The 24245-nt window shown below is 52.5% G+C and overlaps 3 protein-coding genes across 8 annotated transcripts in view; 2 read left to right on the forward strand and 1 right to left on the reverse strand.

The window, feature by feature from the left end:
• The window catches only part of ATRIP (ATR interacting protein), a 16893-nt gene extending 15382 nt beyond the window's left edge, over window positions 1–1511 (forward strand). For 2 of the 4 annotated variants that reach the window (XM_024751378.1, XM_024751379.1), the window contains exons 11-13: window positions 384–464; window positions 684–936; window positions 1350–1511. In XM_024751378.1, coding sequence (XP_024607146.1) covers window positions 384–464; window positions 684–936; window positions 1350–1417 — 402 coding nt within the window. In that variant the 3' untranslated portion in view covers window positions 1418–1511. Of the gene's footprint in view, window positions 1–367; window positions 516–683; window positions 937–1349 lie in introns of those variants that run through there. The other 2 variants (XR_003003972.1, XM_024751380.1) reach the window with 2 other exon arrangements.
• A 120-nt stretch (window positions 1512–1631) lies between these two features.
• Window positions 1632–3656, forward strand: TREX1 (three prime repair exonuclease 1). Its single transcript, XM_024751389.1, has 2 exons — window positions 1632–2159; window positions 2478–3656. Exon 2 carries the CDS (start codon window positions 2498–2500, stop codon window positions 3440–3442), a length of 945 nt encoding a protein of 314 aa, XP_024607157.1. The 5' UTR covers window positions 1632–2159; window positions 2478–2497; the 3' UTR covers window positions 3443–3656.
• Window positions 3657–3725: 69 nt separating this feature from the next.
• SHISA5 (shisa family member 5) lies at window positions 3726–23804 on the reverse strand. Of its 3 annotated transcripts, XM_024751390.1 has the most exons (6): window positions 23629–23804; window positions 19451–19607; window positions 11476–11559; window positions 5358–5473; window positions 4994–5206; window positions 3726–4912 (listed from the first exon to the last, which is right to left on the reverse strand). In XM_024751390.1, the coding sequence occupies exons 1-6, from the start codon at window positions 23696–23698 to the stop codon at window positions 4833–4835; spliced, it is 720 nt and encodes a 239-aa protein (XP_024607158.1). In that variant the 5' UTR covers window positions 23699–23804; the 3' UTR covers window positions 3726–4832. The 3 variants fall into 3 exon arrangements, with proteins under 3 accessions (XP_024607158.1, XP_024607159.1, XP_024607160.1); XM_024751391.1 differs by lacking the exons at window positions 11476–11559; window positions 19451–19607; window positions 23629–23804 and adding an exon at window positions 8074–8213; XM_024751392.1 differs by lacking the exons at window positions 11476–11559; window positions 19451–19607; window positions 23629–23804 and adding an exon at window positions 6848–7772.
• Between the last annotated feature and the right edge of the window lie 441 nt (window positions 23805–24245).

Raw genomic sequence — 24245 nt, forward strand, 5'->3', positions numbered from 1 at the left:
GAGCCACTCTTCTCCTTCCTCTGGGAATTAAAGGAAGCTTTAATTCATTTTGGTAACACGTTGAGCCACTAGCAAGGTAAACTCATTTGGGGGGTTCCATACTACACAGATACAGTACAGTCGGAGCCCAGGGTATCCTGGGACTTGGCAAAGTTGCCTGGTGGCTGGAGGTGGGCACGGAGGCAGGTGGGTCAGTGGTGAGACACAGGTGTTGGTCCTGAGTGTCTCCTGGGAAGGTCCCAAAACACTACCACCTCTTGGATCCCATTAGTGCAGACAAGCAGTTGCTGAGGCAACTGGAGCTCTTGTAGAAGGCTGAGAAAGCCCTCACTGTGACCAGGGCCTCACTGTGCCATGGATGGGACAGTCTGTTCTTGTTCTAGGCTGTGTGGCTCCTGGCTAAGCTTGCTGTGCAGAGCCCCTCCTCCCCAGTCACTGGTTCCAGCTGCCAGTGCAACGTGGAGGTGAGTGCCGGGGGCAGGCAGGGGCCGACAGTGGGCAGCTCTGCTGGTGAATGACAGGGCCCCCTGAAAGCATCCCATGCTCCTTCACCAGGGCTAGACCCTGGTGCCACTGTTCAGAACCGTCCTCACCCGGGTGGCTAGGAAAGATGCTGCCCAGCTAAGCAGGTTGTCAGGGTGCAGGGACCACCTGACCTGACCTCAGCCCGTGCCCTCCCTCAGGTAGTCAGAGCACTCACGGTGATGCTGCACAGACAGTGGCTGACTGTGCGGAGGGCAGGGGGCGCCCCGAGGACTGACCAGCAGAAGCGGACGGTGCGGTGTCTGCGCGATACAGTGCTGCTGCTGCACGGTCTGTCCCAAAAGGACAAGCTTTTCACTGTGCACTGCGTGGAGGTCCTGCATCAGTACGACCAGGTGATGCCAGGGGTCAGCATGCTGATTCGAGGGCTTCCTGACGTGACAGGCTGTGAAGGTGAGCCTGCAGGAGGGCCCCTCCCTGCCCCAGCCCACATGTGGAGTTTGCCCTGAAGTTCATGGACAAATCAGACTACCTGGCCTTAGGTCAGCACTGCTCCATCCACACAGCCTTTGCCGGCACGGGGGCCATTTTTTTTTCTTCCCTGTCCGGTTCTTCTCTCAGCATATCAGCCTGCCTTTTGCTCATACCTACTGAGGCGGCCTGGCAGAGCCACGGTTTTTCCAGAAACATCCCTGTCTGAATTGCCTTTGTATTATTTTGCTTGCAGTAGCTGAGGGAGCAAGGCCTGGGCGTGGAAGGGACTGCTTAGTTCCTGTGGGCCTGGTGGGGAGGAGAGGTGGGACCTTCCCCAGTCCCAGCACCTGCAGGCAGGACTTCACCACAGAACCCTCTTGTTTTTGGCTCAGAGGCAGCCCTGGATGATCTCTGTGCCGCGGAGGCTGACGTGGACGACCCCGAGATGGACTGTGGCTGAGGCCTGTGAGCATCGAGCCACATGGTGGCACCAACACCACCACTTTCCTTACCTCATCCCCTGATTAAAAGCAGTGACTGGCTGTTAAAGAAAAGGCCAGCCTTATGTTTCCTGAGTCTGATCTGTGACGGCTAAGTGGGAGGGACAGAGCAGGAGGAGGACCCAGGGAAGGCTGAGATCCTTCTTCCTGTTCCTGGCCAGCAGCCCCATGGTAATGAATCTGCTTTGAGGAAGGAGCCCTGCCTTGCCCTGCCCTGCCTGTGGAATTGTCCTGAGTCATCACTTTCGCCTGAGGCCATGGGAAGAAACCATTGTGTGGCAGGGAAGAAGGTGGCCCTCAGCCCAGGCCTAAACCAGGGAGGCCTGGGAAAATGGGGCCAGGGGGTGGGTGCAAAATGGCGACGGCAGGGGCTCCCAGCAGGCTCAAGTCCTGGAGCTAGCCTGCCCCATAGCCCTGTCCTCCGGGTGTGAGGGCGTGAGGGCCCTGGTGCATTGTGCCAGCCAGCAGGCCCACAGCGAGAGGTCTGAGGAGGCCTTTGGGGATAGCACTGTGGGTGCCTGGGGAGGGACAGGTGTTGGCAGGAGGGACAGCCCAGGCAGGCTGACAAGCGGGGCGGGCCTTGCTCACACCAGCCGCTGGGCGGGCTCAGGCTGAGTTTCACTTCCCGCCACTGCTGCCAGCAGCAAGAACCAGCTGGAGAGCGTGCAGCACCCTGAGTCATTGCTGCCTGCCTGCTACTCGGTAAGTGAGGACCCCCGAGGGGAGGGGGTAGGGTGGGAGGGCATGGGTACCTGCCCCACCAACCCTCACCGGACTAAGCGGGCACTTGGGGGAGGAGCCAAGCCTTCCCCTGAACAGAAAACAGTGTGCTGGTCCCACTAAGAAAGCCACCCCACCCTCCCTGGCTTCCTGCCCTGGAAATGGGTCCTGGAGCTCAGCAACAGTGCCTGCTCATGCAGGGAAGGCCAGAGGGGTGCTCCTGCCCACCCCACCCCACTTGCCTTACCTCTTATCACTGGGCACTCACACACCCACCACCCAACCCATGCTCCTCCCCAGGCTCAGCGGCAGATACCACCATGGGCTCGCAGGCCTTGCCCCCGGGTCCTGTGCAGACCCTCATCTTCTTGGACCTGGAGGCCACTGGCCTGCCCTTCTCCCAGCCCAAGGTCACAGAGCTCTGCCTGCTGGCCATCCACAGATGGGCCCTGGAGAGACTTCCTACCCATCAGGGGCCTCCTTCAACAGTGCCCCCACCACCCCGGGTGCTGGACAAGCTCTCCCTGTGCGTGGCTCCGGGGAAGGCCTGTAGCCCTGCAGCCAGTGAGATCACAGGCCTGAGCACACCTGTGCTGGCTGCACATAGGCGTCAACGCTTCGATGCCAACCTGGCCAACATGCTCCGAGCCTTCCTGCAGCGCCAACCACAGCCCTGGTGCCTTGTGGCACACAACGGTGACCGCTACGACTTCCCCCTGCTCCAGGCAGAGCTGGCTGTGCTGGGCCTTGCCAGTGCTCTGGAGGGCGCCTTCTGTGTGGATAGCATTGCTGCCCTGAAGGCCCTGGAGCAAGCTGACAGCCCCTCAGAGCACGGCCCAAGGAAGAGCTACAGCCTGGGCAGCATCTACATGCGCCTGTACGGGCAGGCCCCACCAGACTCACACACAGCCGAGGGTGACGTCCTAGCCCTGCTCAGCATCTGTCAGTGGAGGCCACAGGCCCTGCTGCGGTGGGTAGATGCTCATGCCAGGCCCTTCAACACCGTCAAGCCGATGTACGTGGTCACAGCCTCGACTGGAACCAGCCCAAGGCCATCTGCTGCTACGGCCACGGTACCCCTGGCCAGAGCCAGGGGCACCAGCCCCAACCGTGGTGGAAACAGGAACCCTAAGCCCCTTTCCCCAGTGAAGAGCCCTGGAGCCCCACCCAGGGAGGGATTGCTGGCCCCACTGGGCCTGCTGGCCTTCCTGACCTTGGCAGTAGCCACGCTGTATAGGCTGTCCTTGGCCATACCTGGGCAGTAGGCCAAGAAGGAAATTCTGACTAATAAAGACCCTCCACAGCACCGAGTGATCACTCACCTCTACCCACCGTGGCAGCCTGAGAGCCTCCCGCACTTCTGCCCACACTGAGACACCTGGGGCCAGGGGCACAGGAAGTGGCAGTCTTTGTCCATCACCCTCCCTAGCAGGATGGTCAGACGTCTGAGCCCAATAAAAGTAGGGAAAACAAGGAACTTCAAATACTGGATGGAAATGATACCTAGCCTAAAACCCAATCCCAGCAGCCAAGAAAGGAGACAGCAGCTCCAAATAGTTGGATTTATTATAAACAAGGGTGCAGACCCTAGACTCCAAAACACATCAACAGGTACAAAGCTACTATGTGGTGAGACGTTAACGGAGGGATAGGGAACAGCGAGGTATGTGTCTGGGCCAAGAGCAGCCACCAAGGGTCCCCTCCACCTTTGGTCCAGACGACACCTTGGCCCAGGCGTCCCCACTGCCAAGACAAACTGTGGCCTGGGGTACAGGGGCTGGAAAGCCTGTGAGGCTGGCGCTGGGGAAGCAGGGACTATCAGACATCAGAGTTCCTCTGCTCTCTCGGGCAATTTTCCTCCAGGACCCAGGGGTTTCAGCCTCACAGCAACTATTACACACATTTTGAAACAGAAAACAGGCAAAATACTTAGCTAAAAGTAAAACAAAAACACTGCAGGGAAGACACCTGAGTGTGTAGATGGACAGAGGCCACCCTGCCCACTTAAGGTGGCGGCCAGAGCCAACCAGGGCAGCCAGACCGAGGGTAAATGTGGGCCTCCAGGTGGTCCCAGGAGGGATGCAAGAACCCAGACCAGGCAGACAGCACTCGGGGGAGGGTGGGGTTCTGTCTGAGGTGTTTTGATATCAGGAGGCTGCCCACCCTCCACTGGGCATGGCACAGGCTCAGGGAGCTATGGGTAAGGGTTGAGACCCACCTGTAGCCAGTTCCCAAGCCTCACCCACCTGCCTGCATCATCCTCGGGTTCTTCAAAGACAAGCCTGGGGACAAGCCATGGCCTTGAGCAATGGCTAGCCATTCTGCAGAAACTGGAACACGTGTGCATCCTGCCGGCAAAAGTCTGTACTATCCTAGTGTGACAAGCCCCACCTGCTCTCCCTGGGGTGGTCTAGAAAAGAACTGTTCTTTGAATTTTGCTTGAGATTTCAGGAAGCATAATTTCGAGTGAGGAAGGCAACAGAGTGTGGTCCCAGCAACTCTGGCAAGAATTGTTCCCAGCCCCTCATTGATCACAAGAAGCCTCATGTACAAACAGGACACACACACCACGCACAGGGAGAAAAGGACCGTGCCTGCATACCCATTCACACACACATGACAGATCAAGTGGCAGCCAGAGATGCAATGTTGTGCTCAGGGGGCCGCCTTCGGGGGGTCCATGTAGGCTGGATTGTAAGGAGGCTGGCTTGCAGGGTAGGGCATGGCTGCACCTCCTGAAAATAGAGAGGACACTGGTTGACCGTGGGCATGGCTGCAGGGGGTCCAGCACAGTTGGAGTCGGTAGGGGTACTCACCAGCCACTGTCTCATGGTAGGCGGGGGGGCCCATGGGCTGGGCCAGGTAGGGTGGTGGGTACTGCGTGGGGTACGGCGCTGCTGGCATCCCTGGCTGGGGGGGCATGGGGTGGTAGCCCTGGTACGTTGGTCCGGGGTAGCTGGGCGGCACACTTGGAGCTTGCGAGTAAGGGGTGTGCACTACTGTGGTGGCCGTGGTGGTAGTCACGACCGCTGAAAAGAGAGTCCCAGTTAGGACCCTCAGGCCTGCCACCCCTCCCTCCAGCTCAGCTCCGTCAGGCCCCTGGTAAACCACGCCCACCACCCGGGGTCGGCACCCTCACACAAGGGGTCACAGTGGGGCAGGTGGGCTGGAGATGCTTACGACGCGGTCGGCGGCACATCTTGTACAAATAGCAGCAGGAGCAGGTGAAGCAGATGATGATGGTGACAACAGAGAGCACAAAGATGGTCAGTCCGACGGCCACAGTCGTTCCAAACCTGCCAAAAAGCCAGTCAAGGCCCAGGGCCTCTCTCCCCTACCTAGGACCAGCAGTCCACACCACACCCATGCCCAAGGTGCACCCCTCTTGCCAGAGGAGACTCTGGGCAACACAGATAGAGCAACCTCTGGGGTATGTAGCTTGAACCTCTTTCAGCCTCAGGTGTTTCCTCAAGTGTAAAATGGGGTTGACTGAGAGTCACCCGGGGGGGCCCCCTGGCCACACCCTCAGGAGCATGGGAGAGAGTTCTTCAGGTGCCTCCCCCATACACACATCTTGTCTACCCGCACCGAGCCAGCGGCAGATGCCCATCGAGTACACGCCACAAGCCAGGCACTGTGTGGCTTGAACCAAAAACTCAGAGGTGGGCGAGACAGACCAACTCATGGCCTCTGGGAGCCCACAGATTATTAGAGGAGGCAGATGTTGAAGGGAAAATGACTCAGGAAGCACAGGTAACGAAAACGGGGAGAAGTTCCAGGAAAGGGGAGGCTGGTGTGGCCAGGACAGTGAAGTGAGGCACGCAGCGAGCCCAGGGTAGGGCTGCTGGCTCCCGGAGTGACGGTGAGCTTGCTGGGTGCCAAGCACTGTGCCAGGTGTCCTCATACACCTTCGCTCTGACCAGAAGGGCAGGTGGGTAAACTAAGAGCCAAGCGGGGCTGGAGGGGCCCTGCCTTCTGGAAGAGGCCGCCTCCCTGCCCACGCAGGCCCCTCAGCAAGGACCAGGACCAAGTCGAGAGCCCGCCCCCCGAGAACGCAGGCCGTGGTGGGAAGTTCACCAAAGCCGACCTTCAAGGGCACAGCCACAGCCCCAAGCTGTCCTCCCCTGTTCCCCGAGGCCAAGCAGTGTGCCAGTAAAAGGCAACTGCACCAAGCACATCAAAATGTGGAAGGGGCTTGGTGAGCTTTAGGCATTCGCCTCCCCTGAGGGCTGGGGGAAGGCTGGGCACCCCCCTTCGCCCCGCCTTGAGTGGAGGGTCTTCCATCTCACAGCCCAGACAGGCAGCACAAGCTCAGCAAGGCCCGGCGCACAGCTTTGGGACAGACTAAGGACAGACCCTTCACACTCCAGACTGAAAATACCTGACCGCGTTCGTAAAATAGGAGCCATTGGCCACTGTGAGGCCCAGAACAAGGCCCCAAGACAGGACCGTCAGGAGGTACCTTCCTGCCTAACCAGAGGAGCCTGTCACTGCTCCTCACCCACAGGCTCCTCCCAGACCCTCCACTGACCCAGGGATGTAGACACGCACACCCACGTTCACACGCAATCAATAGCACTCAACTGTAGGGCCACCACCACCGATCTCTAATCTCTCTTTCTCTCTCTTCTGTCTCTGTCTCTGACACACAGTATGGCGCCCAAGCTCACCCCATGTTAGCCTCCACCTTCACTTAGGGGCCTCCTGCACCCCCGGACTTCCCCTTTCCATCGTGAGGCCACTCGGTTTCAATCTCCTCCCCTTTCCAGGAAAAGTAAAGCAAATCTCCTCGGCCCTCCCCTACCCCTGACGTCAGAGGCAGGAAGGAGAGATGTGGGGCCTCTTAAAGACACAGTGCGGCTGGCGGGCGCCCCAGCTGCTCCCAGCTGCGCTCCAAACTGGGGCCAGGAGTGGGGAGGGAAGTGCTCGGCTGTCTTCCCAGAGCTGCCTCCTCAGCCCTGCCCGCCCAGGCCCAGCTTCTCCACCCCACTGTCCAGGAGAGCCCTACCTTGGGGTCCAAGACATGCCCTGCCTAGGGTCCCCAAACCATGCTCCTGCTCCACCCAGCTCAGCCAGCCAGCCCCGTTCCAGCGGTCCCCTCGATGGGCTCCTTCAGCCATCTAAGCCTACCAGCAGACCCGGGGGCCCACCAGCCCGTCCCCTCAGCTCCTCCTCTCCCACCAGCACATGCTCCAAGCCACAAACCTGCCTGAACCTGAACCTGCCTCACCAGGAAGATGCAGATGCCTCCCCAAGTCCCCTTGGCCACCCTGTCAGGTCTTATCTTGTCACTCCTGCTCAAAAGCCTAGTATGGCTCCTGTAGCTCCTGGGGTCACACAGGAATTTGCTTTATAATTTACTTGTTAAACTTTGTGTGATGTGTGTGTGTATCTGTACTTTTCTCTCTGTGTGTGTATGTATACATATATAAATACATATATAATAGTTGATAATAAAAGGAAAACAATCTAGGATTTGTCTTATCAGATAGTAACACTTACAATAGGCAAATGTTAATCTTAATTAAAAGTCTAAATAAGGTAAAACTTGTGTGGCCTGGGACTCCCAGCCTCCCTCCTGTGTGCTCCAGCCACATCACCCTCCTTTTCAGCTTTTGAAAGCACCATGCTGTGCCCTACCTCAGGGCCTTTGCACACGCATTTCCTCCCACCCAACTGCCCCGTCTGCTCTTCTCTTCCTCCCACCCCTACACACTTAATTCTTGGTCACTTTTCAGACCTCAGCTCAAAACATCACTTCCTCAGGGACACCTTCCCTGACCATGCAGATGAGGTAAGCCTCCTCGATAAGTGCTCTTACAAATCAAATTCTTGTCTACCTCAGTTTATAAACACACACCCCTTTGTGTGAGCGTTTGACTAATGTGCATCTTACCTCCAGCCTGTGGATTCATGGATGCATAGACTGTACCAGCTCTGGATCATCACTGTATCTCCAGTGACTGGACATACAGGAGGTGCTCAATAAGTATTTAACAAATGAATAAATTCACTCAGGGACCCCATGGGCAGCACCTAGTAGGACAGAAAGGCACATTGCCCTGAGGAACAGCAATATTTGAGGGGTGGTTGCAGAGTGGGGCAGCGGCCTGTGGCCACAACAGGCCACGACACTAATGGAACCACACCTCCGAGAGGAAGGAATGGGGCTTCCCAAGGCTGAGGCTACCTCCCAGATCAAGGAGCCCAAAGGCCAAGTTCAGAAGGCAGAGTTGGCCTAGGCAGGAAGGGACAGAAGGCCAGGGGAACAAGAGCCTAGGCAAGGAGCTTGCAGCGGGGCTGAATGGGACGGTCCCTAGGAGGCCAAAGACTTCCAACGTCCAGACACCGAGAGGGCCGTCTCTGGAACTGAGACACCAGCACTCTCACCGCGACGCTGGCCAGGCAGCACGCGGCTGTGACACACTGGGTGAGAGAGCTGCGGAAGGAGCGCAGTGAGGGCTGAGAACTGACACAGGTTGGCGATGCCCACACCTCACCTAGTGGACCTCCCTGCCCTCCCCCTGCACCATCACAGCAGAGTCAGCGCAGAGGGTCAGCAGTGACCTGCCTGGAGCCTGGAGCCAGCAGTTCCACCACCTGGGTGCTTCAAGACACTCCATTCCTGCCTGATCATCCTGTGAGTGAAAGGAGCTAGGAAGGGACAATGAAATCAGGGCCCAAAAGAACCATGACAGGGAGCCAAGGAAGCTCCGGGGAGAGAACCAGCCATTGACCATCAACAGGGCAGGACAGGAGTCACCTGCCAAAGTGGAGAGTGGGTGGAAGACCCACAGGTAACATGGCCACACCACGGGGAGCATGGAGCCCAGGCCATGACAGGCAGATGTGGTCTCACCTGCATCGCTGTGCTCTGAACTGGTGCCTCATTCTTGGAGAACCCAAGGAGTCACCCAGAGGAAGAGCGGGGGTAGGGGGGTGAAGTCCAAGAATGAAGCGGGAGGGGTCAGAGGTGGGGAGGGGGGCAGAGCTGGCACAGGCCCCCTCAGCACATAGGGTCCTTCCCCTGTCGAGTGTCCCCCGAGCTTCCAACCAGGGCTGGACCCCCCCCAAGGAACCAACGCTCCAATGGACAAACAACAGTGCCCTTGGCCAAGGGGGCATCACACGAATGCTCACCGGAGAGGATGTCTCCTTGGGGCCCAGGGGGGCGACCACCTGGGGGCATCCACAGGAGACGTGTCACTGATGACCCCATCCCTCCACCCTCCCAGCACCTACTCCTGGAGCCCTAAACCTTTGTAAGGCGGGTGCTGTGCGCCACGCTGGGGCTCTGCTCAGAAGCAGAGGAGAGATGGGGCAGGATGGGGTGGGGGCCCAAGGGGGCCGAGCAGCATCCGCACTCCCGGCAGATGGGCAAGATGGCCCGGTGGGGGCAGCAGCACACTCACACCTCCGCACCTGCAGGGGTGGGGGAGGTGCTCCTGAGCTGCCCCGGGAGGCCACTCCTCCTCTGTCCTGTATCTCCCCATGCAGGGCAGAAAGCAGGACACCACACCGCGGCCCCTTCCCTGGCAACCTTCCTAGCAGGCAGCCTCACCTCACCTCACCCCGCCAGCCCAGCCTCTCTCTGGCCTACAACACCTGGACCAGGAAGCCATGGTCCAGGCTCCCCGCCAGCTGCTGACATCCTCCGGGGAGCAGCCAGAGTGGTCTTCATCCTAAAACACCATTCAGACCCCAGCACTGCCCAGAGCCCTCCATGGTGCCTGCCCAGGACGAGGCCCACACTGACTGGACATCAGACCCCCATGTGGGGCCAACTGAAAGCCCACAGCCTCGGGCCTCAGCAACTGGGTGCTCCCTGCATGTAGAGGGAGTGGTGTTTCCAGGTCTCAGTCTCTGACCAACATAGGGAACGGGATCAGCGGGCAGAACAGAGGGAGGAGGCCCAGCCACAGTTGCCTAGGAGCAAAGCTGCACCTCTTCCCCTCCCCCACTCACAGGAGCCCTGCGCCAATTCCTCTGCAGCCAAAGAGGCCCACACTCACCCAGGCCCACAGGGCAAGATGGGACAGGACAAGAACCGGGACCCCACTACACAGGCCCAGAGCCCAAAGTCTCTTCCTCCAAAGGGGCAACCAGGCCTAGGTGGACCGTCTCAGAGGGGCTTCTAGATCCACCGAGGTAGAGGGCAGATGGCACGTGGAACAGACTCCGCCAGGAAAACACACGAGCAGCTGCACGCCCGTTCCATCCACGTGAAATGTGCATCAGAACACCCGTCACGGTGGCAACAAGACAGCGCAGGAACCTGGCCAAGGGGACTGGAGCTTGGGCAACTGGGGTATTCCCCGGCCCCTGAAGGGAAGGCCCTGACAATAACCACGACCCACAAACCCTGACACAGACTGTGCACCATCAGTTATCCCAGCATCTTTACCCCACAATAATCACCCCATCACTCTGCACCCCGCACCACCACTGCCCGTCACTTTCACCACTGCCACCATTACCCCAACACCAACACCCACCACCAGCATCCTTATCACATCTCCCTGTCACTGTCCCCCATCACCACCATCACCTCGTACCATCATACACCTGCCTGTCACCCCATTACATAGCCCCACCATAGCCCCCATTACCATCAGCCTTTACACCATCAACACGCACTACTCCCCCATTACCACACACCCACCAACATCTACCATCACCCTATCCCGGACCAGGAAGCCAGATGTGATAGGGATGCTGGTGGTGGGTGTTGGTGTTGGGGTAATGGTGGCGGTGGTGACAGTGATGCGGGCAATGGTGGTGCGGGGTACAGAGTGATGGGGTGATTATTGTGGGGTAAAGATGCTGGGATAATTGATGATGCCCGTCTCTGTGTCAGGGTTTGTGGGTCGTGGTTATTGTCAGGGCCTCTCCCCACCACTGCACCCAGCACCACCACTGTACCATCACCACACACTCAGCACTGTAGCCCTCATCATCTCATCCCTGTCACCACTGCCGCATCACTATCACCATTTGCCACTATCATCCCCATCACCTACATCCATAGGTCACCTGTGCCCACACCATCACCTAGGTCAATATGAACACCCACACCTGGCCTTTCCATCGTGAACCCCCAACCACAGTCTCCCCCATCCCTGGCACAATGATGAAGACACCCAACACAAGGATCAAAGGTCCTGGAGGTCAGATATGGTGACAGCTTCCCTGAGGCTCTAGCCCAAGGACTCTGTGCCATCCCAGTCCCCACAGCCCTCCTGAGCCCCCCTTGTCACCTCTTCCAGGAAGATGTACCCAGACTGCAGGTTTTATTTACCCAGACATGGGGTCGCTGTCCAGGCTAGAGCGAAACTTCAGTGTTGAGCCCAGCTGTTCCAGTGGCTCCACATTGGGGGGGACGCTGCAAAAAGGAAACCTCACAATTAACATGACTGCGCCCCACCCAGCACACCGAAAACCAACAAACACTAACTTAGCACACACACAGAACATCCATGAAAGCCAGCCCCATACTGGGCCAGAGAAGTAGCCCTGGGGGCCTCTGGAGGACAGATATCACACACACCAAGATCTCAGGTTACAAAGCCACACATCCTTCTAAAGTGCACATGGAACATTCTCTAGGACACACCACATGTGAGGCCACAAAACCAGTCTCAAGAGATCTGAAAAGACAGTTATCATACAAAGTATCTTCAATCACAATGGGATGAAGTTATAAATCAGTAACAAAAGACACACACTACAAAGTTAAAGAAAAAAAACCCCTCATACCTTGGGAAACTAACATATTACAGCAACAACAACAACAAAAGAGCTGTGGCTTAAATAAGAAATCATAGAGGAAATTAAGAAATCTGTAAAACTGAATGATAATAAAAATACCACTGGTCAAAATTTGTGAAACACAGCTAAAGGGTTCTTAGAGGGAAATTATAGCTTTAATACTGAGATGGTAGTAAACTGAAGAAGATGGGGAAAATGTAATAGAACAAACCCCCCAAATAAGGAAGGAATTAATAAAGATAACTGCAAAAATAAAAGAGAATAGCAGCCGTGGAAAATAAGAGAAGATTAACAGAACCAAAGCTGGTGGACCTCTGGCAAGACAAATCAAGAAAAGGAGAAAAGACGCAAAAAGATAAAAATACAGAATGAAAAGGGGTAAACTATAGACACAAGAGAGATTTTAAAAATAATAACTGTCTGGGAATTCTCTGGTGGTCCAGTGATGAGGACTTGGCGCTCTCACTGCCGAGGCCTGGGTCCAATCCCTGGTCAGGGAGCTAAGATCCCACAAGCCTCATGGTGCGGCCCCCCTCCCCAAAATGACAATAACTTGTTTGAATTGAACAAACCACCTGTGAAAAGGCATTTTTGAAACAAATGGAGGCAACTGAAGACAGACGAGTACCGAAAGCTATTAATGAACTGCTGTTAATTGTGCCAAGTGTGTTCCTGATATATAATTATATTTCTTTTTAAAGGACTCACCTCTGCAGATATCTAATATTTAAGGAGAAATTTTTATGCCTGGGATGGGTTTTAAAATAATCCAGAAAACAAAAGTAGTGGGAGGTATATGGAACACTAATGTCAGAGTATTGATAACTATGGGAGCAGGTGATGGATATATTATTCTGTCTGCTTTTGTATGTATTTGAAAATTCTCAAAATAAATTCTCAACAAATTAACAAAATAAAATTCAAGAAACAAAGAAAAAAATGCAAGAGCATTAGGAACAACTATACCGTACTAAATCTGAAGGACAAGTAAAGCTGAGAAGAAAATATTCTTTAAAACTTCAGTGTGTGTGCTTTGGCAAGCAATAACAAGAGTAAAGCACACCAAGCTGGGATGCAGGGAGGGCGGGGGGAGTGTGTGGCTGGGAAGAGACTTCCATGGAGATGGGCCTGGCATCTGAAGCCCCTTTTCTCCTGGGGGCATTAGCCTATTTCAGAGGGGCAGCTGAGAGCAGCATTTCTGAAAACCTCAGGTGGCAGAAATTATATCCAGAGGCCAGCAGGTGGGCAAGCCCTGATGATTCCCACTCACTTGGGCTGGGTCCTGAAAAGCAAGGAGAAACTCAGCATGAGTTTCTCAGCTCAGCTCTGCAATTAGGCCAAGGTGACCTTAGAGTGCTCATGTCCCTGGCAAAAGCAACATCAATCCTCCCTGGAGGAAGTCCTAAGGTCCAAATGTCTACAATCAATTTTGCAAATGCAATGTTTGGCACACAACTGAAGATTTTCAGGAACACTAGGACACTAGACAACATGACTAGAAAACAACAGAAACAACTGAAATATCCACAAGGGCTTTAAATATTGAAGTTATCACACCCTAACATTAAAACAAAACATACTTTAAGATAACTAATAAGAACCTGCTTTATAAAAATGAAATTAAGTTTAAAAAAAATACTTTGGGACTTCCCTGGTGGCACAGTGGATAAGATTCTGTGCTCTCAATGCAGGAGGCCCTCATCAGGGAACTAGATCCCACACTCATGCTACAACTAAGAGTTCGCATGCCACAACTAAGGAGCCCATGTGCCGCAAATAAGAAGCTCACATGCCACAACTAAGGAGCCCACCTGCTGCAACTAAGGAGCCAGCGAGCTGCAACTAAGTAGCCCACCTGCCACAACTAAGACCCATTGCAACCAAATAAGTAAATAAATATTTTTAAAAAATACAAAACATACTTTGTTCAAGGAGATGAAAGGAAAAAAATTAAGCAGTTTAGGAGAACTTGAAATATAAAAAAGAAACAAAAATTCTAGAACTAAAAAATTACACAAAAAAATAGTAATTTATGGGCTTCCCTGGTGGCACAGTGGTTGAGAGTCCACCTGCCGATGCAGGGGACACAGGTTCGTGCCCCGGTCCGGGAAGATCCCACATGCTGCGGAGCGGCTGGGCCCGTGAGCCATGGCCGCTGAGCCTGCGCGTCCAGAGCCTGTGCTCCGCAACAGGAGAGGCCACAACAGTGAGAGGCCTGCGTACCGCAAAAAATAATAATAAAATAAAATAATAATAATAATTTATTAGACACAGTGCAAGATATAATTAAACAACTGGAGGATAGGCCCAAACAAATATATGTACACTAAAGCCTGGAGACACAAAAAGATGGTAAATGTAAATACAAAAGAGAGTAGGTGAAATATGAAATACAATTTACAAAAGGTCTTACATGTGTGTAATTAGAGTCCTAGAGGGAGAAGTGTGAGAATGGGGCAGAAGCAATATTTTAAAAGATGATGGCTGGAGTTACTCAGTTTTCCTGGATATCTCCCATAAATGCAGGAGATATACATGCTATTAAAATTGTTTGTTTTTCTCCTAGCAAAAACAAAAACAAAAAAAACAAGCCAACAATTCCAGAAGTACTGTGAACCCCAAGCAGCAAAAATTCAAAGAAAAGCACACTTAGGCACATCATAGTAAAACTGCTGAAAACCAAATACAAAGAGGAAAAACTTAAAAATTAGTCAGAGAAAAGATATGTTGCTTGCAAAGGAGCAATAATAAAGCCATCAGCTGATTACTCACCAGGAGTTAATGGAATGAGGGAACTTCCCTTGTGGTCCAGTGGCTAAGACTCTGCCTTCCCAATGCAGTGGGCCTGGTCAGGGAACTACATCCCATATGCCACAACTAAAAGATCCCACACGCCACAATGAAGACCCGACGCAGCCAAATAAATAAATAAATTTTTTTTTTTTATAAAAAAGAAGACAATTGAATGAAAGCTTCAAAGTGCTGAACTTTGGGGCTTCCCTGGTGGTGCAGTGGTTAAGAATCTGCCTGCCAATGCAGGGTACATGGGTTTGAGCCCTGGTCCGGGAAGATCCCACATGCCACAGGGCAACTAAGCCTGTGTGCCACAAATACTAAGCCTGCACTCTAGAGGCCGGGAGCCACAACTACTGAGCCTGCATGCCTAGAACCCATGCTCCACAACAAGAGAAGCCACCATAATGAGAAGCCCACAGACTGCAACGAAGAGTAGCCCCCGCTCACCACAACTAGAGAAAGCCCGCACGCAGCAACGAAGACCCAATGCCGCCAAAAATAAATAAATAAATTTATAAAAAACAAATAAATAAATTGATCTTTAAAAAAAAGTGCTGAAATTTGATAACTTCAAAGTGCTGAAAGTTAATAACTGCCAACCTAGAAATCTATAACGAGGAAAAATATCCTTTAAGAAAGAATGTAGGACTTCTCTGGTGACTCAGTGATTAAGAATCCGCCTGCCAGGGCTTCCTTGGAGGCGCAGTGGTTAAGAATCCTCCTGTCAATGCAGGGGACATGGGTTCGAGCCCTGGTTCAGGAAGATCCCACATGCCGCAGAGCAACTAAGCCTGGGCACCACAACTACTGAGCCTGAGCTTTAGAGCCCGCAAGCCACAACTACTGAAGCTTGTATGCCTAGAGCCTGTGCCCCGCAACAAGAGAAGCCACCGCAATGAGAAGCCCGCGCACCGCAATGAAGAGTAGCCCTGGCTTGCTGCAACTAGAGAAAGCCCGCACACAGCAACGAAGACCCAACGCAGCCAAAAATAAATTAATTAATTAATTTTTTTTTAAATCACTTAGACAATATTGAAGAATATCAAAGATTATTATAAAGACACAGTAATTGAGTCTGCTTTAGCCCAGGGATAGACAAACAGACCAATGTAACATAATAGAGAACCTAGAGACAGACACACATATGTGGACACTCAATCTGTAACAAACTTGGCGCTGTAGAGTGACAGAAAAAAAGGACAGTTTTCTCAATAAGTGGCGCTGGGTCAACTGAATACCCAAATTAAAAAATGAAATTTGATCTCTACTTACATGCACTACTACTACTAGGCATACTTAAAAGAAATCCATATACATGTGCACTAAAAGATATGTACAAAGATGCTCAAAGCAGCATTATTTGTTATAGCGAAAGGAAGGAAGGAAGGAAGGAAGGAAGTGAGGGAGGGAGGGAGGGAGGGAGGGAGGGAGGAAAGGAAGAAACAATCCAGATGTCCATCAACATTAAAATGGATCAACTGTGGTATAAAACTTAACATACACCAATGGAAATGGACAGACAATACAACATGGATGAAACTCACATGTTGAGAGAAAGAAACCAGACAGGAAATAGATGTATGATGTCATGTGTATGTCTCTGTGTGTGTGTGTGTTTGTCTCTGTGTGTGTGTGTGTGTTTAACAGATATAGCAGTTTAATGGTTACCTTTGGGGATAACAGAGGGAATACTGATTGGTAAGTAACATGAGGGGGCTTCTGGGTTGCTGTGATATGCTAATTCTTGCCCTGGATAGGTGGTGGTTACGTGGATGTGGATGTGTTTACTCTGCAGTAATTCACTGAACGGTACACTTTATATTTGTGTACTTTTATGTATGTATGATATATACTGCCCCCAACCCCAATAAAAAAACTAAACTATAGAACTTAGGGATACATGTTTGGGTATTACAGCTCTAAAGAAAAGCAAGGCTATATAAAAGTTAAGAATTATCACTATCTTAGTGGGATGAGAGGAGAGACAGTGATTGGGAGTAAGCTCAACAGGACATCTGATGTCTTGACCTGCATAGTGGTCATGCAGATATTTGCTTTGTGATAAATCACTGAGTTGTACATTTATTTTAATGCAGTTTTCTGTATGTGAATTATATGTTACAACATAACAGAACAAAAAACAATCTCAAGGAATGAGTTTAACAGCAGATTAGACACTTGAAGAATTGAATGAACTGAAAGGTTAGAAGACATTATCCAGAACGCAGCCAAGAGATGAAAATATGGAAGAGAGACTAGGAGATGTGGACACTGGAGGAGAAGATGCAGCATGTATAAATGGAGTCCCAGAAGGAAAGGAGAAGGAGGAAGGGCAATACTTAAAGAATAGCAGAGTATTTTCTAGAACTGATGAAAGACACTAAACCACAGACTTAAGAAGCTCAAACATAACATCATAAATTTTAAAAAATCTATACCTAGATATATCATAGTGTAACTGAAGAATACCAAAGACAAGAAAAGAAAAATCTTAAAACGCTGTCATAAGGAAATAAAAAGATTTCTTTTAAATGATGGACAACTGACTATTGAGCTGATGTCTCAACAGAGATAATGGAAGTCAGAGAAAATAACCATCAACTTAAGTCCTGCTCAGATAAAATATTCTTTAAGAATGAGATCAATATAATTTACCATATTAACAGAATAAAAATAGAAAAATCATCCAATTATCTCTAAAGATGCAGGAAAAATATTTGACAAAATTCAAGATCCCTTCATGATTAAAACTCCAAGCAAACTGGGAACAGAAGGGAACTTCCTCAACCCAATAAAGGGCACCTATGAAAAAGCTACAGCTAACATCATACCTAATAGTGAATGCTTTCTCCCTAAAATTGAGAACAAGACAGGGATGTCTGTTCTCACCATTTCTATTCATCATTATACTGGAGGTTCTGGCCAGTGTGATGAGACAAGAAAAAATAAAAGTATACAGATTGAAAAAGAAGTAAACATGGGACTTCCCTGGTGGTGCAGTCATTAAGAATCTGCCTACCAATGCAGGGGACACGGGTTCAAGCCCTGGTCCGAGAAGATCCCACATGCCTCAGAGCAACTAAGCCCGTGGGCCACAACTACTGAGCCGGCGGTCTAGACCCCACAAGCCACAACTACTGAGCCGGCGGTCTAGACCCCACAAGCCACAACTACTGAGCCGGCGGTCTAGACCCCACAAGCCACAACTACTGAGCCCACATGCCACAACTACTGAAGCCCATGCACCTAGAGCCCGTGCTTCACAACAAGAGAAGCCACCGCAATGAGAAGCCCGCAAACCTCAAAGAAGAGCAGCCCCCACTTGCCGCAACTAAAGAAAGCTCGCACGCAGCAACAAAGACCCAATGCAGCCAATAAATAAAGAAAGAAAAGAAAAAGAAGTAAACAACAGAAGAAAAAAATGGAATGAAAACAAACCAAAACAATACAATAAGTGAAAAAGAAAGAAATATAGAACAAGAGAGACAAATATAAAGCACAAAACAAGATAGCAAATATTGAATGTAATCCCAGAAATACCAATAATTACATTAAACTTAAATGGAATAAATCCTCCTGTTTTTTAAAGCTACCAGAATAAATTTTTTAAAAAAAAAGAAAGAAAGAAGACACTTATAAAACGTAAAGACAGCAAAAGGGTAGCAGTAAAACGGTAGAATATGATCCATCAGGCATACAGCCTGGTGTCGCCATTCCCCAGGGAACTTTGCAACTCCTTAGTCAGTAACTACATGCATGTCTCTGACCTGGCAATTCGCTCCACTGTACTTGGCAAGAAATTCTCACATGGCTCTGTAAAGGAGGAAGTACATGAGGATGCCCACCACAGTAATCTATGACAGCAAGTTTTGGACTCACACCACAAAGAATACATGGCAGTGATGGGCACAGGCCAGGTGTACACACAGCAATGTGGATGTGTCTTACGAATACTGCACTGACTGCAAAAAGTAAGAGGGTTCACTGTGCCCACAGAATATAAACTTTGCAACACAAATAATCGAAGGAATACAACAGACTGACTGGTTGCCTACAGAATAAGAGGGGAATGGAATGGTCATGGGAGATTAAAATAACATGGTGTAAGATGGTGGAGGGCTGGTCTTGCCCAGACCAATGATGGTCACCTGCCATGAGCTGAGCAGTGTGACTACCTCAACCCTCTATACCTGTGGCCGAACACAAACAAAAGACACAGTGTGGCAAAGGGAGACACACACAGGTCCTAGAACCTTGGTTCCAGCCTATGAAACAGTTTAAACCCAAGATGCAGTGTAAATCCACGGGCCATGGCAAGAGGACAAAGGCATGGCCCACAGTGGGCTACACACCCATGCACTATGCCCTCCAGGGTCCACAAATCACATACAACCCCCCACCAGGTGCACACACACACTGCGAGGTACACTCATGCCAAGGTGTCCACCCTGAGGACACGTTGGTACAAGTACACACCCAGGGGTGAGCCACAGGGCCCGCCGAGGCCACCAACCCCTGAGAAACCTGCTCAGCCCTCGAGAGTGGGGGAGAGAGGAACAAGGGACTACCTGAGCAGGGTCTGGGGAGTCCAGCCCAGGACAAGGACTCCCCAGTCCCCCACCCTCAGTGATCTGCCACCATCTCGAGAGGGCTGAGAGGAAAGATGGGCAGGCTCAGGCTGCCTACCTTGTGACCTCCGATGCACCCACCTGGCCTCCGGAACACCACATTCTTCCCCATTCCACACAAATTTCTTCAGCACATCAGAGCAGCAGTACTGGTCATAACAGGTGCCACAGCAGAAATCAGGACAGAACTTGGGGAAGAGGTTGTGTCCAGCGGAAACCATACACACCTCACTGTGGGCTGAAACAGAGAAACACACCGTTCATCTGTGGCCATGGGGCCAGGCCTCCGCCCTGTCCCAGCCAATACAGCCCCTTCCCCAGCAAGGCCAGCAGGTCCCAGCATGCCAAGCCATCTCTGAGCCATCCCACTCATTGGCCACTTCTGGCCACTGCCCCAACCAGCCTTTCCCTCTCCCCTGGGCCACAGCAGAGGTGCCAACCTGGGCTCCCTGCCTCTCCCACCAGTCCACTTGCCCTCCAGATGGGACAGTGAACTTTCTACGTGTGAGTCTGACTGGGCCACTCCCCACTCTCAGGCCATGGGATCAAGCCCAGAGTCCACAAAGCAGGGTCCAGACTACAAAGGACCTTGAAGGTCACCCGCTTCTCTGCCAGTATTCTACCTGTTTCCCATCCTCCACCTTCAAATCTACCTACCCATCAAGGCCTTACTCCAGGCCCCCTCCTACAGAAGCCACCCAAGTCCAGCAGTCCCAGCTGCTGGGGACCAGGCCCTGGACTGACCTGTTCTTTTTATTTTTTTTGGCCACACTGCATGGCATGCGGGATCTTAGTTCCCCTCTACATTGGGAGCGCAAAGTGGACTGACCCGTTCTTTTTTTTTTAATATTTTTTTTATTAATTTATTTTATTTACTATTTTTTATTTTTGGTTGCATTGGGTCTTTGTTGCTGTGCACGGGCTTTCTCTAGCTGCGATGAGTGGGGGCTACTCTTCGTTGCAGTGTGCAGGCTTACTGTGGTGCCTTCTCTTGTGGAGCACGGGCTACAGAAGCACAGGCTTCAGAAGTTGTGGCTCGCGGGCTCAGCAGTTGTGGCTTGAGGGTTCTAGAGCGCAGGCTCAGTAGTTGTGGCGCATGGGCTTAGTTGCTCCACGGCATGTGGGATCTTCCCGGAAAAGCAGGGTCCAGACTACAAAGGACCTTGAAGGTCACCCGCTTCTCTGCCAGTATTCTACCTGTTTCCCATCCTCCACCTTCAAATCTACCTACCCATCAAGGCCTTACTCCAGGCCCCCTCCTACAGAAGCCACCCAAGTCCAGCAGTCCCAGCTGCTGGGGACCAGGCCCTGGACTGACCTGTTCTTTTTATTTTTTTTGGCCACACTGCATGGCATGCGGGATCTTAGTTCCCCTCTACATTGGGAGCGCAAAGTGGACTGACCCGTTCTTTTTTTTTTAATATTTTTTTTATTAATTTATTTTATTTACTATTTTTTATTTTTGGTTGCATTGGGTCTTTGTTGCTGTGCACGGGCTTTCTCTAGCTGCGATGAGTGGGGGCTACTCTTCGTTGCAGTGTGCAGGCTTACTGTGGTGCCTTCTCTTGTGGAGCACGGGCTACAGAAGCACAGGCTTCAGAAGTTGTGGCTCGCGGGCTCAGCAGTTGTGGCTTGAGGGTTCTAGAGCGCAGGCTCAGTAGTTGTGGCGCATGGGCTTAGTTGCTCCACGGCATGTGGGATCTTCCCGGACCAGGGCTCGAGCCCGTGTCCCCTGCATTGGCAGGTGGGCTCTTAACCACTGCGCCACTAGGCGAGCCCAGACTGACCCATTCTTAATCCTCACTCCCTGTCCCTACCGCTCAGCCGCAGCAGCCTCAGTCCCTGCTGGACACTACGACTTCAGGAGCCGGCCCTCACAGACTATAGCTTTACAGCAGGCTGCCTCCTGACCAATTCACCATGGGCCACAGTCACTCCCGCCACAGAAGTGTTCATGCGGTACTTAGCCCTGGGCTGGCCTGCAGTAGGCACCTAAGAAATGTTTGTGCCCTCAGAGGCCAGGGCTCTGAAGCAATGGCACCATGTGGAGCCCCAGAACCATCACAAGGCTCTTAGTCAGAGGTGGGGTCTGAGTATACCTGGCTGACAAGTGTGGAAAATGACCACAAAGTTTGCAAACTTCCAGGAAGATGTTACGGCCAAATGTTCCCACGCATCCTTTGGCTACATTAGCACAGATCTAGTGCCCACCAGCAGGACAGAATGGTCCTGGATTCTGCCTAGACAGGCCCCAGATGGAACGTCCAGTCCAGGAAGGCCCAGATGACTATGGTAGGCTGGGGATAGACCTGATAAACCCTGAGGTAGAAAGTCCTGGCACAGCACTGGGACTCTAAAGACCCAGCCTGGTCACGCCCCCAGGGCAGTGGGCAGTGTCTAGAGACCCAGCCTGGTTGGTATATTGAAAGGGAAAATTTGTCACCCCTAAAGATTTCTCTTTGGGGACTTCCCTGGCAATCCACTGTTAAGACTTCGCCTTCCAATGCAGGGGTGTGGGTTCGATCCCTGATCGGGGAGCTAAGATCCTACAGGCCTCGTGGCCAAAAAACCAACACACAAAACAGAAGCAATATTGTAATAAATTCAATAAAGACTTTAAAATTGGTCCACATCCAAATAAATAACTAAATAAATATTCCTCTTTGGCCTAAGGATTATTTTAAGCAGATTATTTTTAAGAAACTGCAGACATAGGAGAAGCTCTGAAAACTAAGAAGTTACCCTTTTGCAATAGACATTTGTAAGTATAAAGGAAATCTCCATTTGTAAGTGTATCTCCCTCGCTGTACTGGGAAGAGGGGGTTGACCTTATCTCTAGAATCAACGCTGAAGGCATAGATTTAAATCTGCATAACAACCTTACCCTTGTTTACTGGGCTTTTCCTGGTAACTTCCCATAACTGACCCCCAATATCCTTTTTTGCCTTTAGCTCAAGATGGTATTTAAGGTGAGGGCTTCCACCATTTGGGGGAGTTACTCAGTTTTCCTGTGTCTCTCTGATGTATACAGGAGGTATGCAGTTAAACTTTTGTTTTTCTCCTGTTAATCTGTCTTACATCAATTTAATTATTAGACCAGTCAAAGAACCTAGATGGCAAGAAGGGAAAATGTTTCCTCCCCCACAGTATCATGCACCCTGGGGCCACTGGCAGAGCAAGGTCCAAAGACAGAGGCACTGACTGACCTCCTTGAGAAGGGACAACTAGGAACGGGGTGGTTGGTGGGGGAGATGCTTTATTCCTGGCAGCTCCAGGCAGAACCCTGCTCTGGGCAAAGCTGCAGGGCAGAGGATGGGACCACCAACAGGCCCAATGCAGCCAGCTGTCCACCTGCCAGCAGGTACGCTCAGCATAGCCCATGCTACTGGGAGGCTCGGGCAACCTACCTCCAGCAGGGCCATTACAGCCTTTACAGCCACAGCCCAGCCCAAGCGTCTAAGCTGGGCCTGAAGACACACACAGGTGAGTCTGTTTGAGCCAAAAGCCCATGACACAAATGTTCTTCTGATGCCCAGACGCTCTGAACCAGGCTGTCCAGACCTCCCTGGACCAGAGAACAGGGCTCTACCTTCTCACTTTCCCAGGTCCTCCAGATTCGTCCACAGTCCCAAGGAAATAAAGTCCTTCCCTTGGAGGAAACCACCCACCCTAGAAGGATTTTTGGCTTCCTATGGAGGTGGGTGGGGGCAGTGCGCTTTTCCAATCCCTACCCCTGAAAGGCCCCCAGCCTTGCTTCCGCCGTCTGTGATTCATCCGCCTACAATCAACACACACAGTTAGTGTGTCTCCTCCAACCCTGGGGGCCAGCTTCAGCAGTCTCCAGGAATACCAGGGCCATGGAGGCAGAGTGTGGAGGTTCCCAGCCAATAAACAGAGGCTGAGGGAAGGCCTCTGATGGAGGGGCCAGGCCTCCCTGCTGCCACCATGCCCCGCTAAGGGCAGGCAGGGAATCCTACCCACCCCCTTGGAACACTCTAGGACAGACACCCCCACCCTCCCCATTCTAGGACAGAACAATGATGGCAGCTGCCTGGGGTCTGGGCAGTGTCAGTGCTGACGGGAGGGAGGCTGAAGTGGAGGAGAGACCAGTCGTGGGGTCCGCTAACTGCCTCGAAGTTATTAGGGCTCGTTTGGGGTCACTGCGGGGACGGCGCTGCCCGGGCTCCTACCAGGGACGGCGCGGACGTGGCCACCCCCCATGCCTGCCAGGGATAAACTCCCCCACCGCCAAGACTCACCACCCGGAGGCGCTGGTAGCAGCAACAGCAACAGCAGCAGGATCCGAGGCGCTGGGGCCGGCGCGGCCATAGCTGGGCGGGTGGGCGGACGGACTGACGGTCGTAGCGCGACCGCAGCCTCAGCGACCCGCGCGGCCACCCGCTTCCACGCCTCGCCTCGCCTCGCCTCGCCTCGCCCCGCCCCGCCCCGCCCCGCCCCTGCCCGGCCCGGCCGTTCCGGGAACCCCGCCCGGAAAGGAGAGGAGGGGAGGGGGAGGGCGAGAGAGGGTAAGCGGACGCCCCTCCCAGCCTCGGGGCTAGGCACGGTCCGGTGTCGGCTCCTCGGTACCGGCTCTCAGACACAGGCGACCACCGAAGTTGACTTCGACTCTCGGGGCCCTGTCCGCCCACAACCCCAGTCCCCACCCTGGGGCCCGGACGGGGTCTCTGAGGGGATCTGCTTCCTAGCACTTGAGTGCCTGTTGGGTCCTGCTGGCAGGCGAGACACAGCCCCTCCCCGCTCCTGGGGTTCCTCACTTGCCCCGGGCATCCTCACTCCCCGGGAGGTACCCGAGGACCAAGTGAGGTGGCTGGGGGACAGCGCCCAGAGCAGACCTCCGCACACAGTAGGCCCCTAA

Source organism: Neophocaena asiaeorientalis, unplaced genomic scaffold, assembly GCF_003031525.2.
Source record: "Neophocaena asiaeorientalis asiaeorientalis breed wild unplaced genomic scaffold, Neophocaena_asiaeorientalis_V1.1 scaffold221, whole genome shotgun sequence".
NCBI classification, from domain to species: Eukaryota; Metazoa; Chordata; class Mammalia; order Artiodactyla; family Phocoenidae; genus Neophocaena; species Neophocaena asiaeorientalis.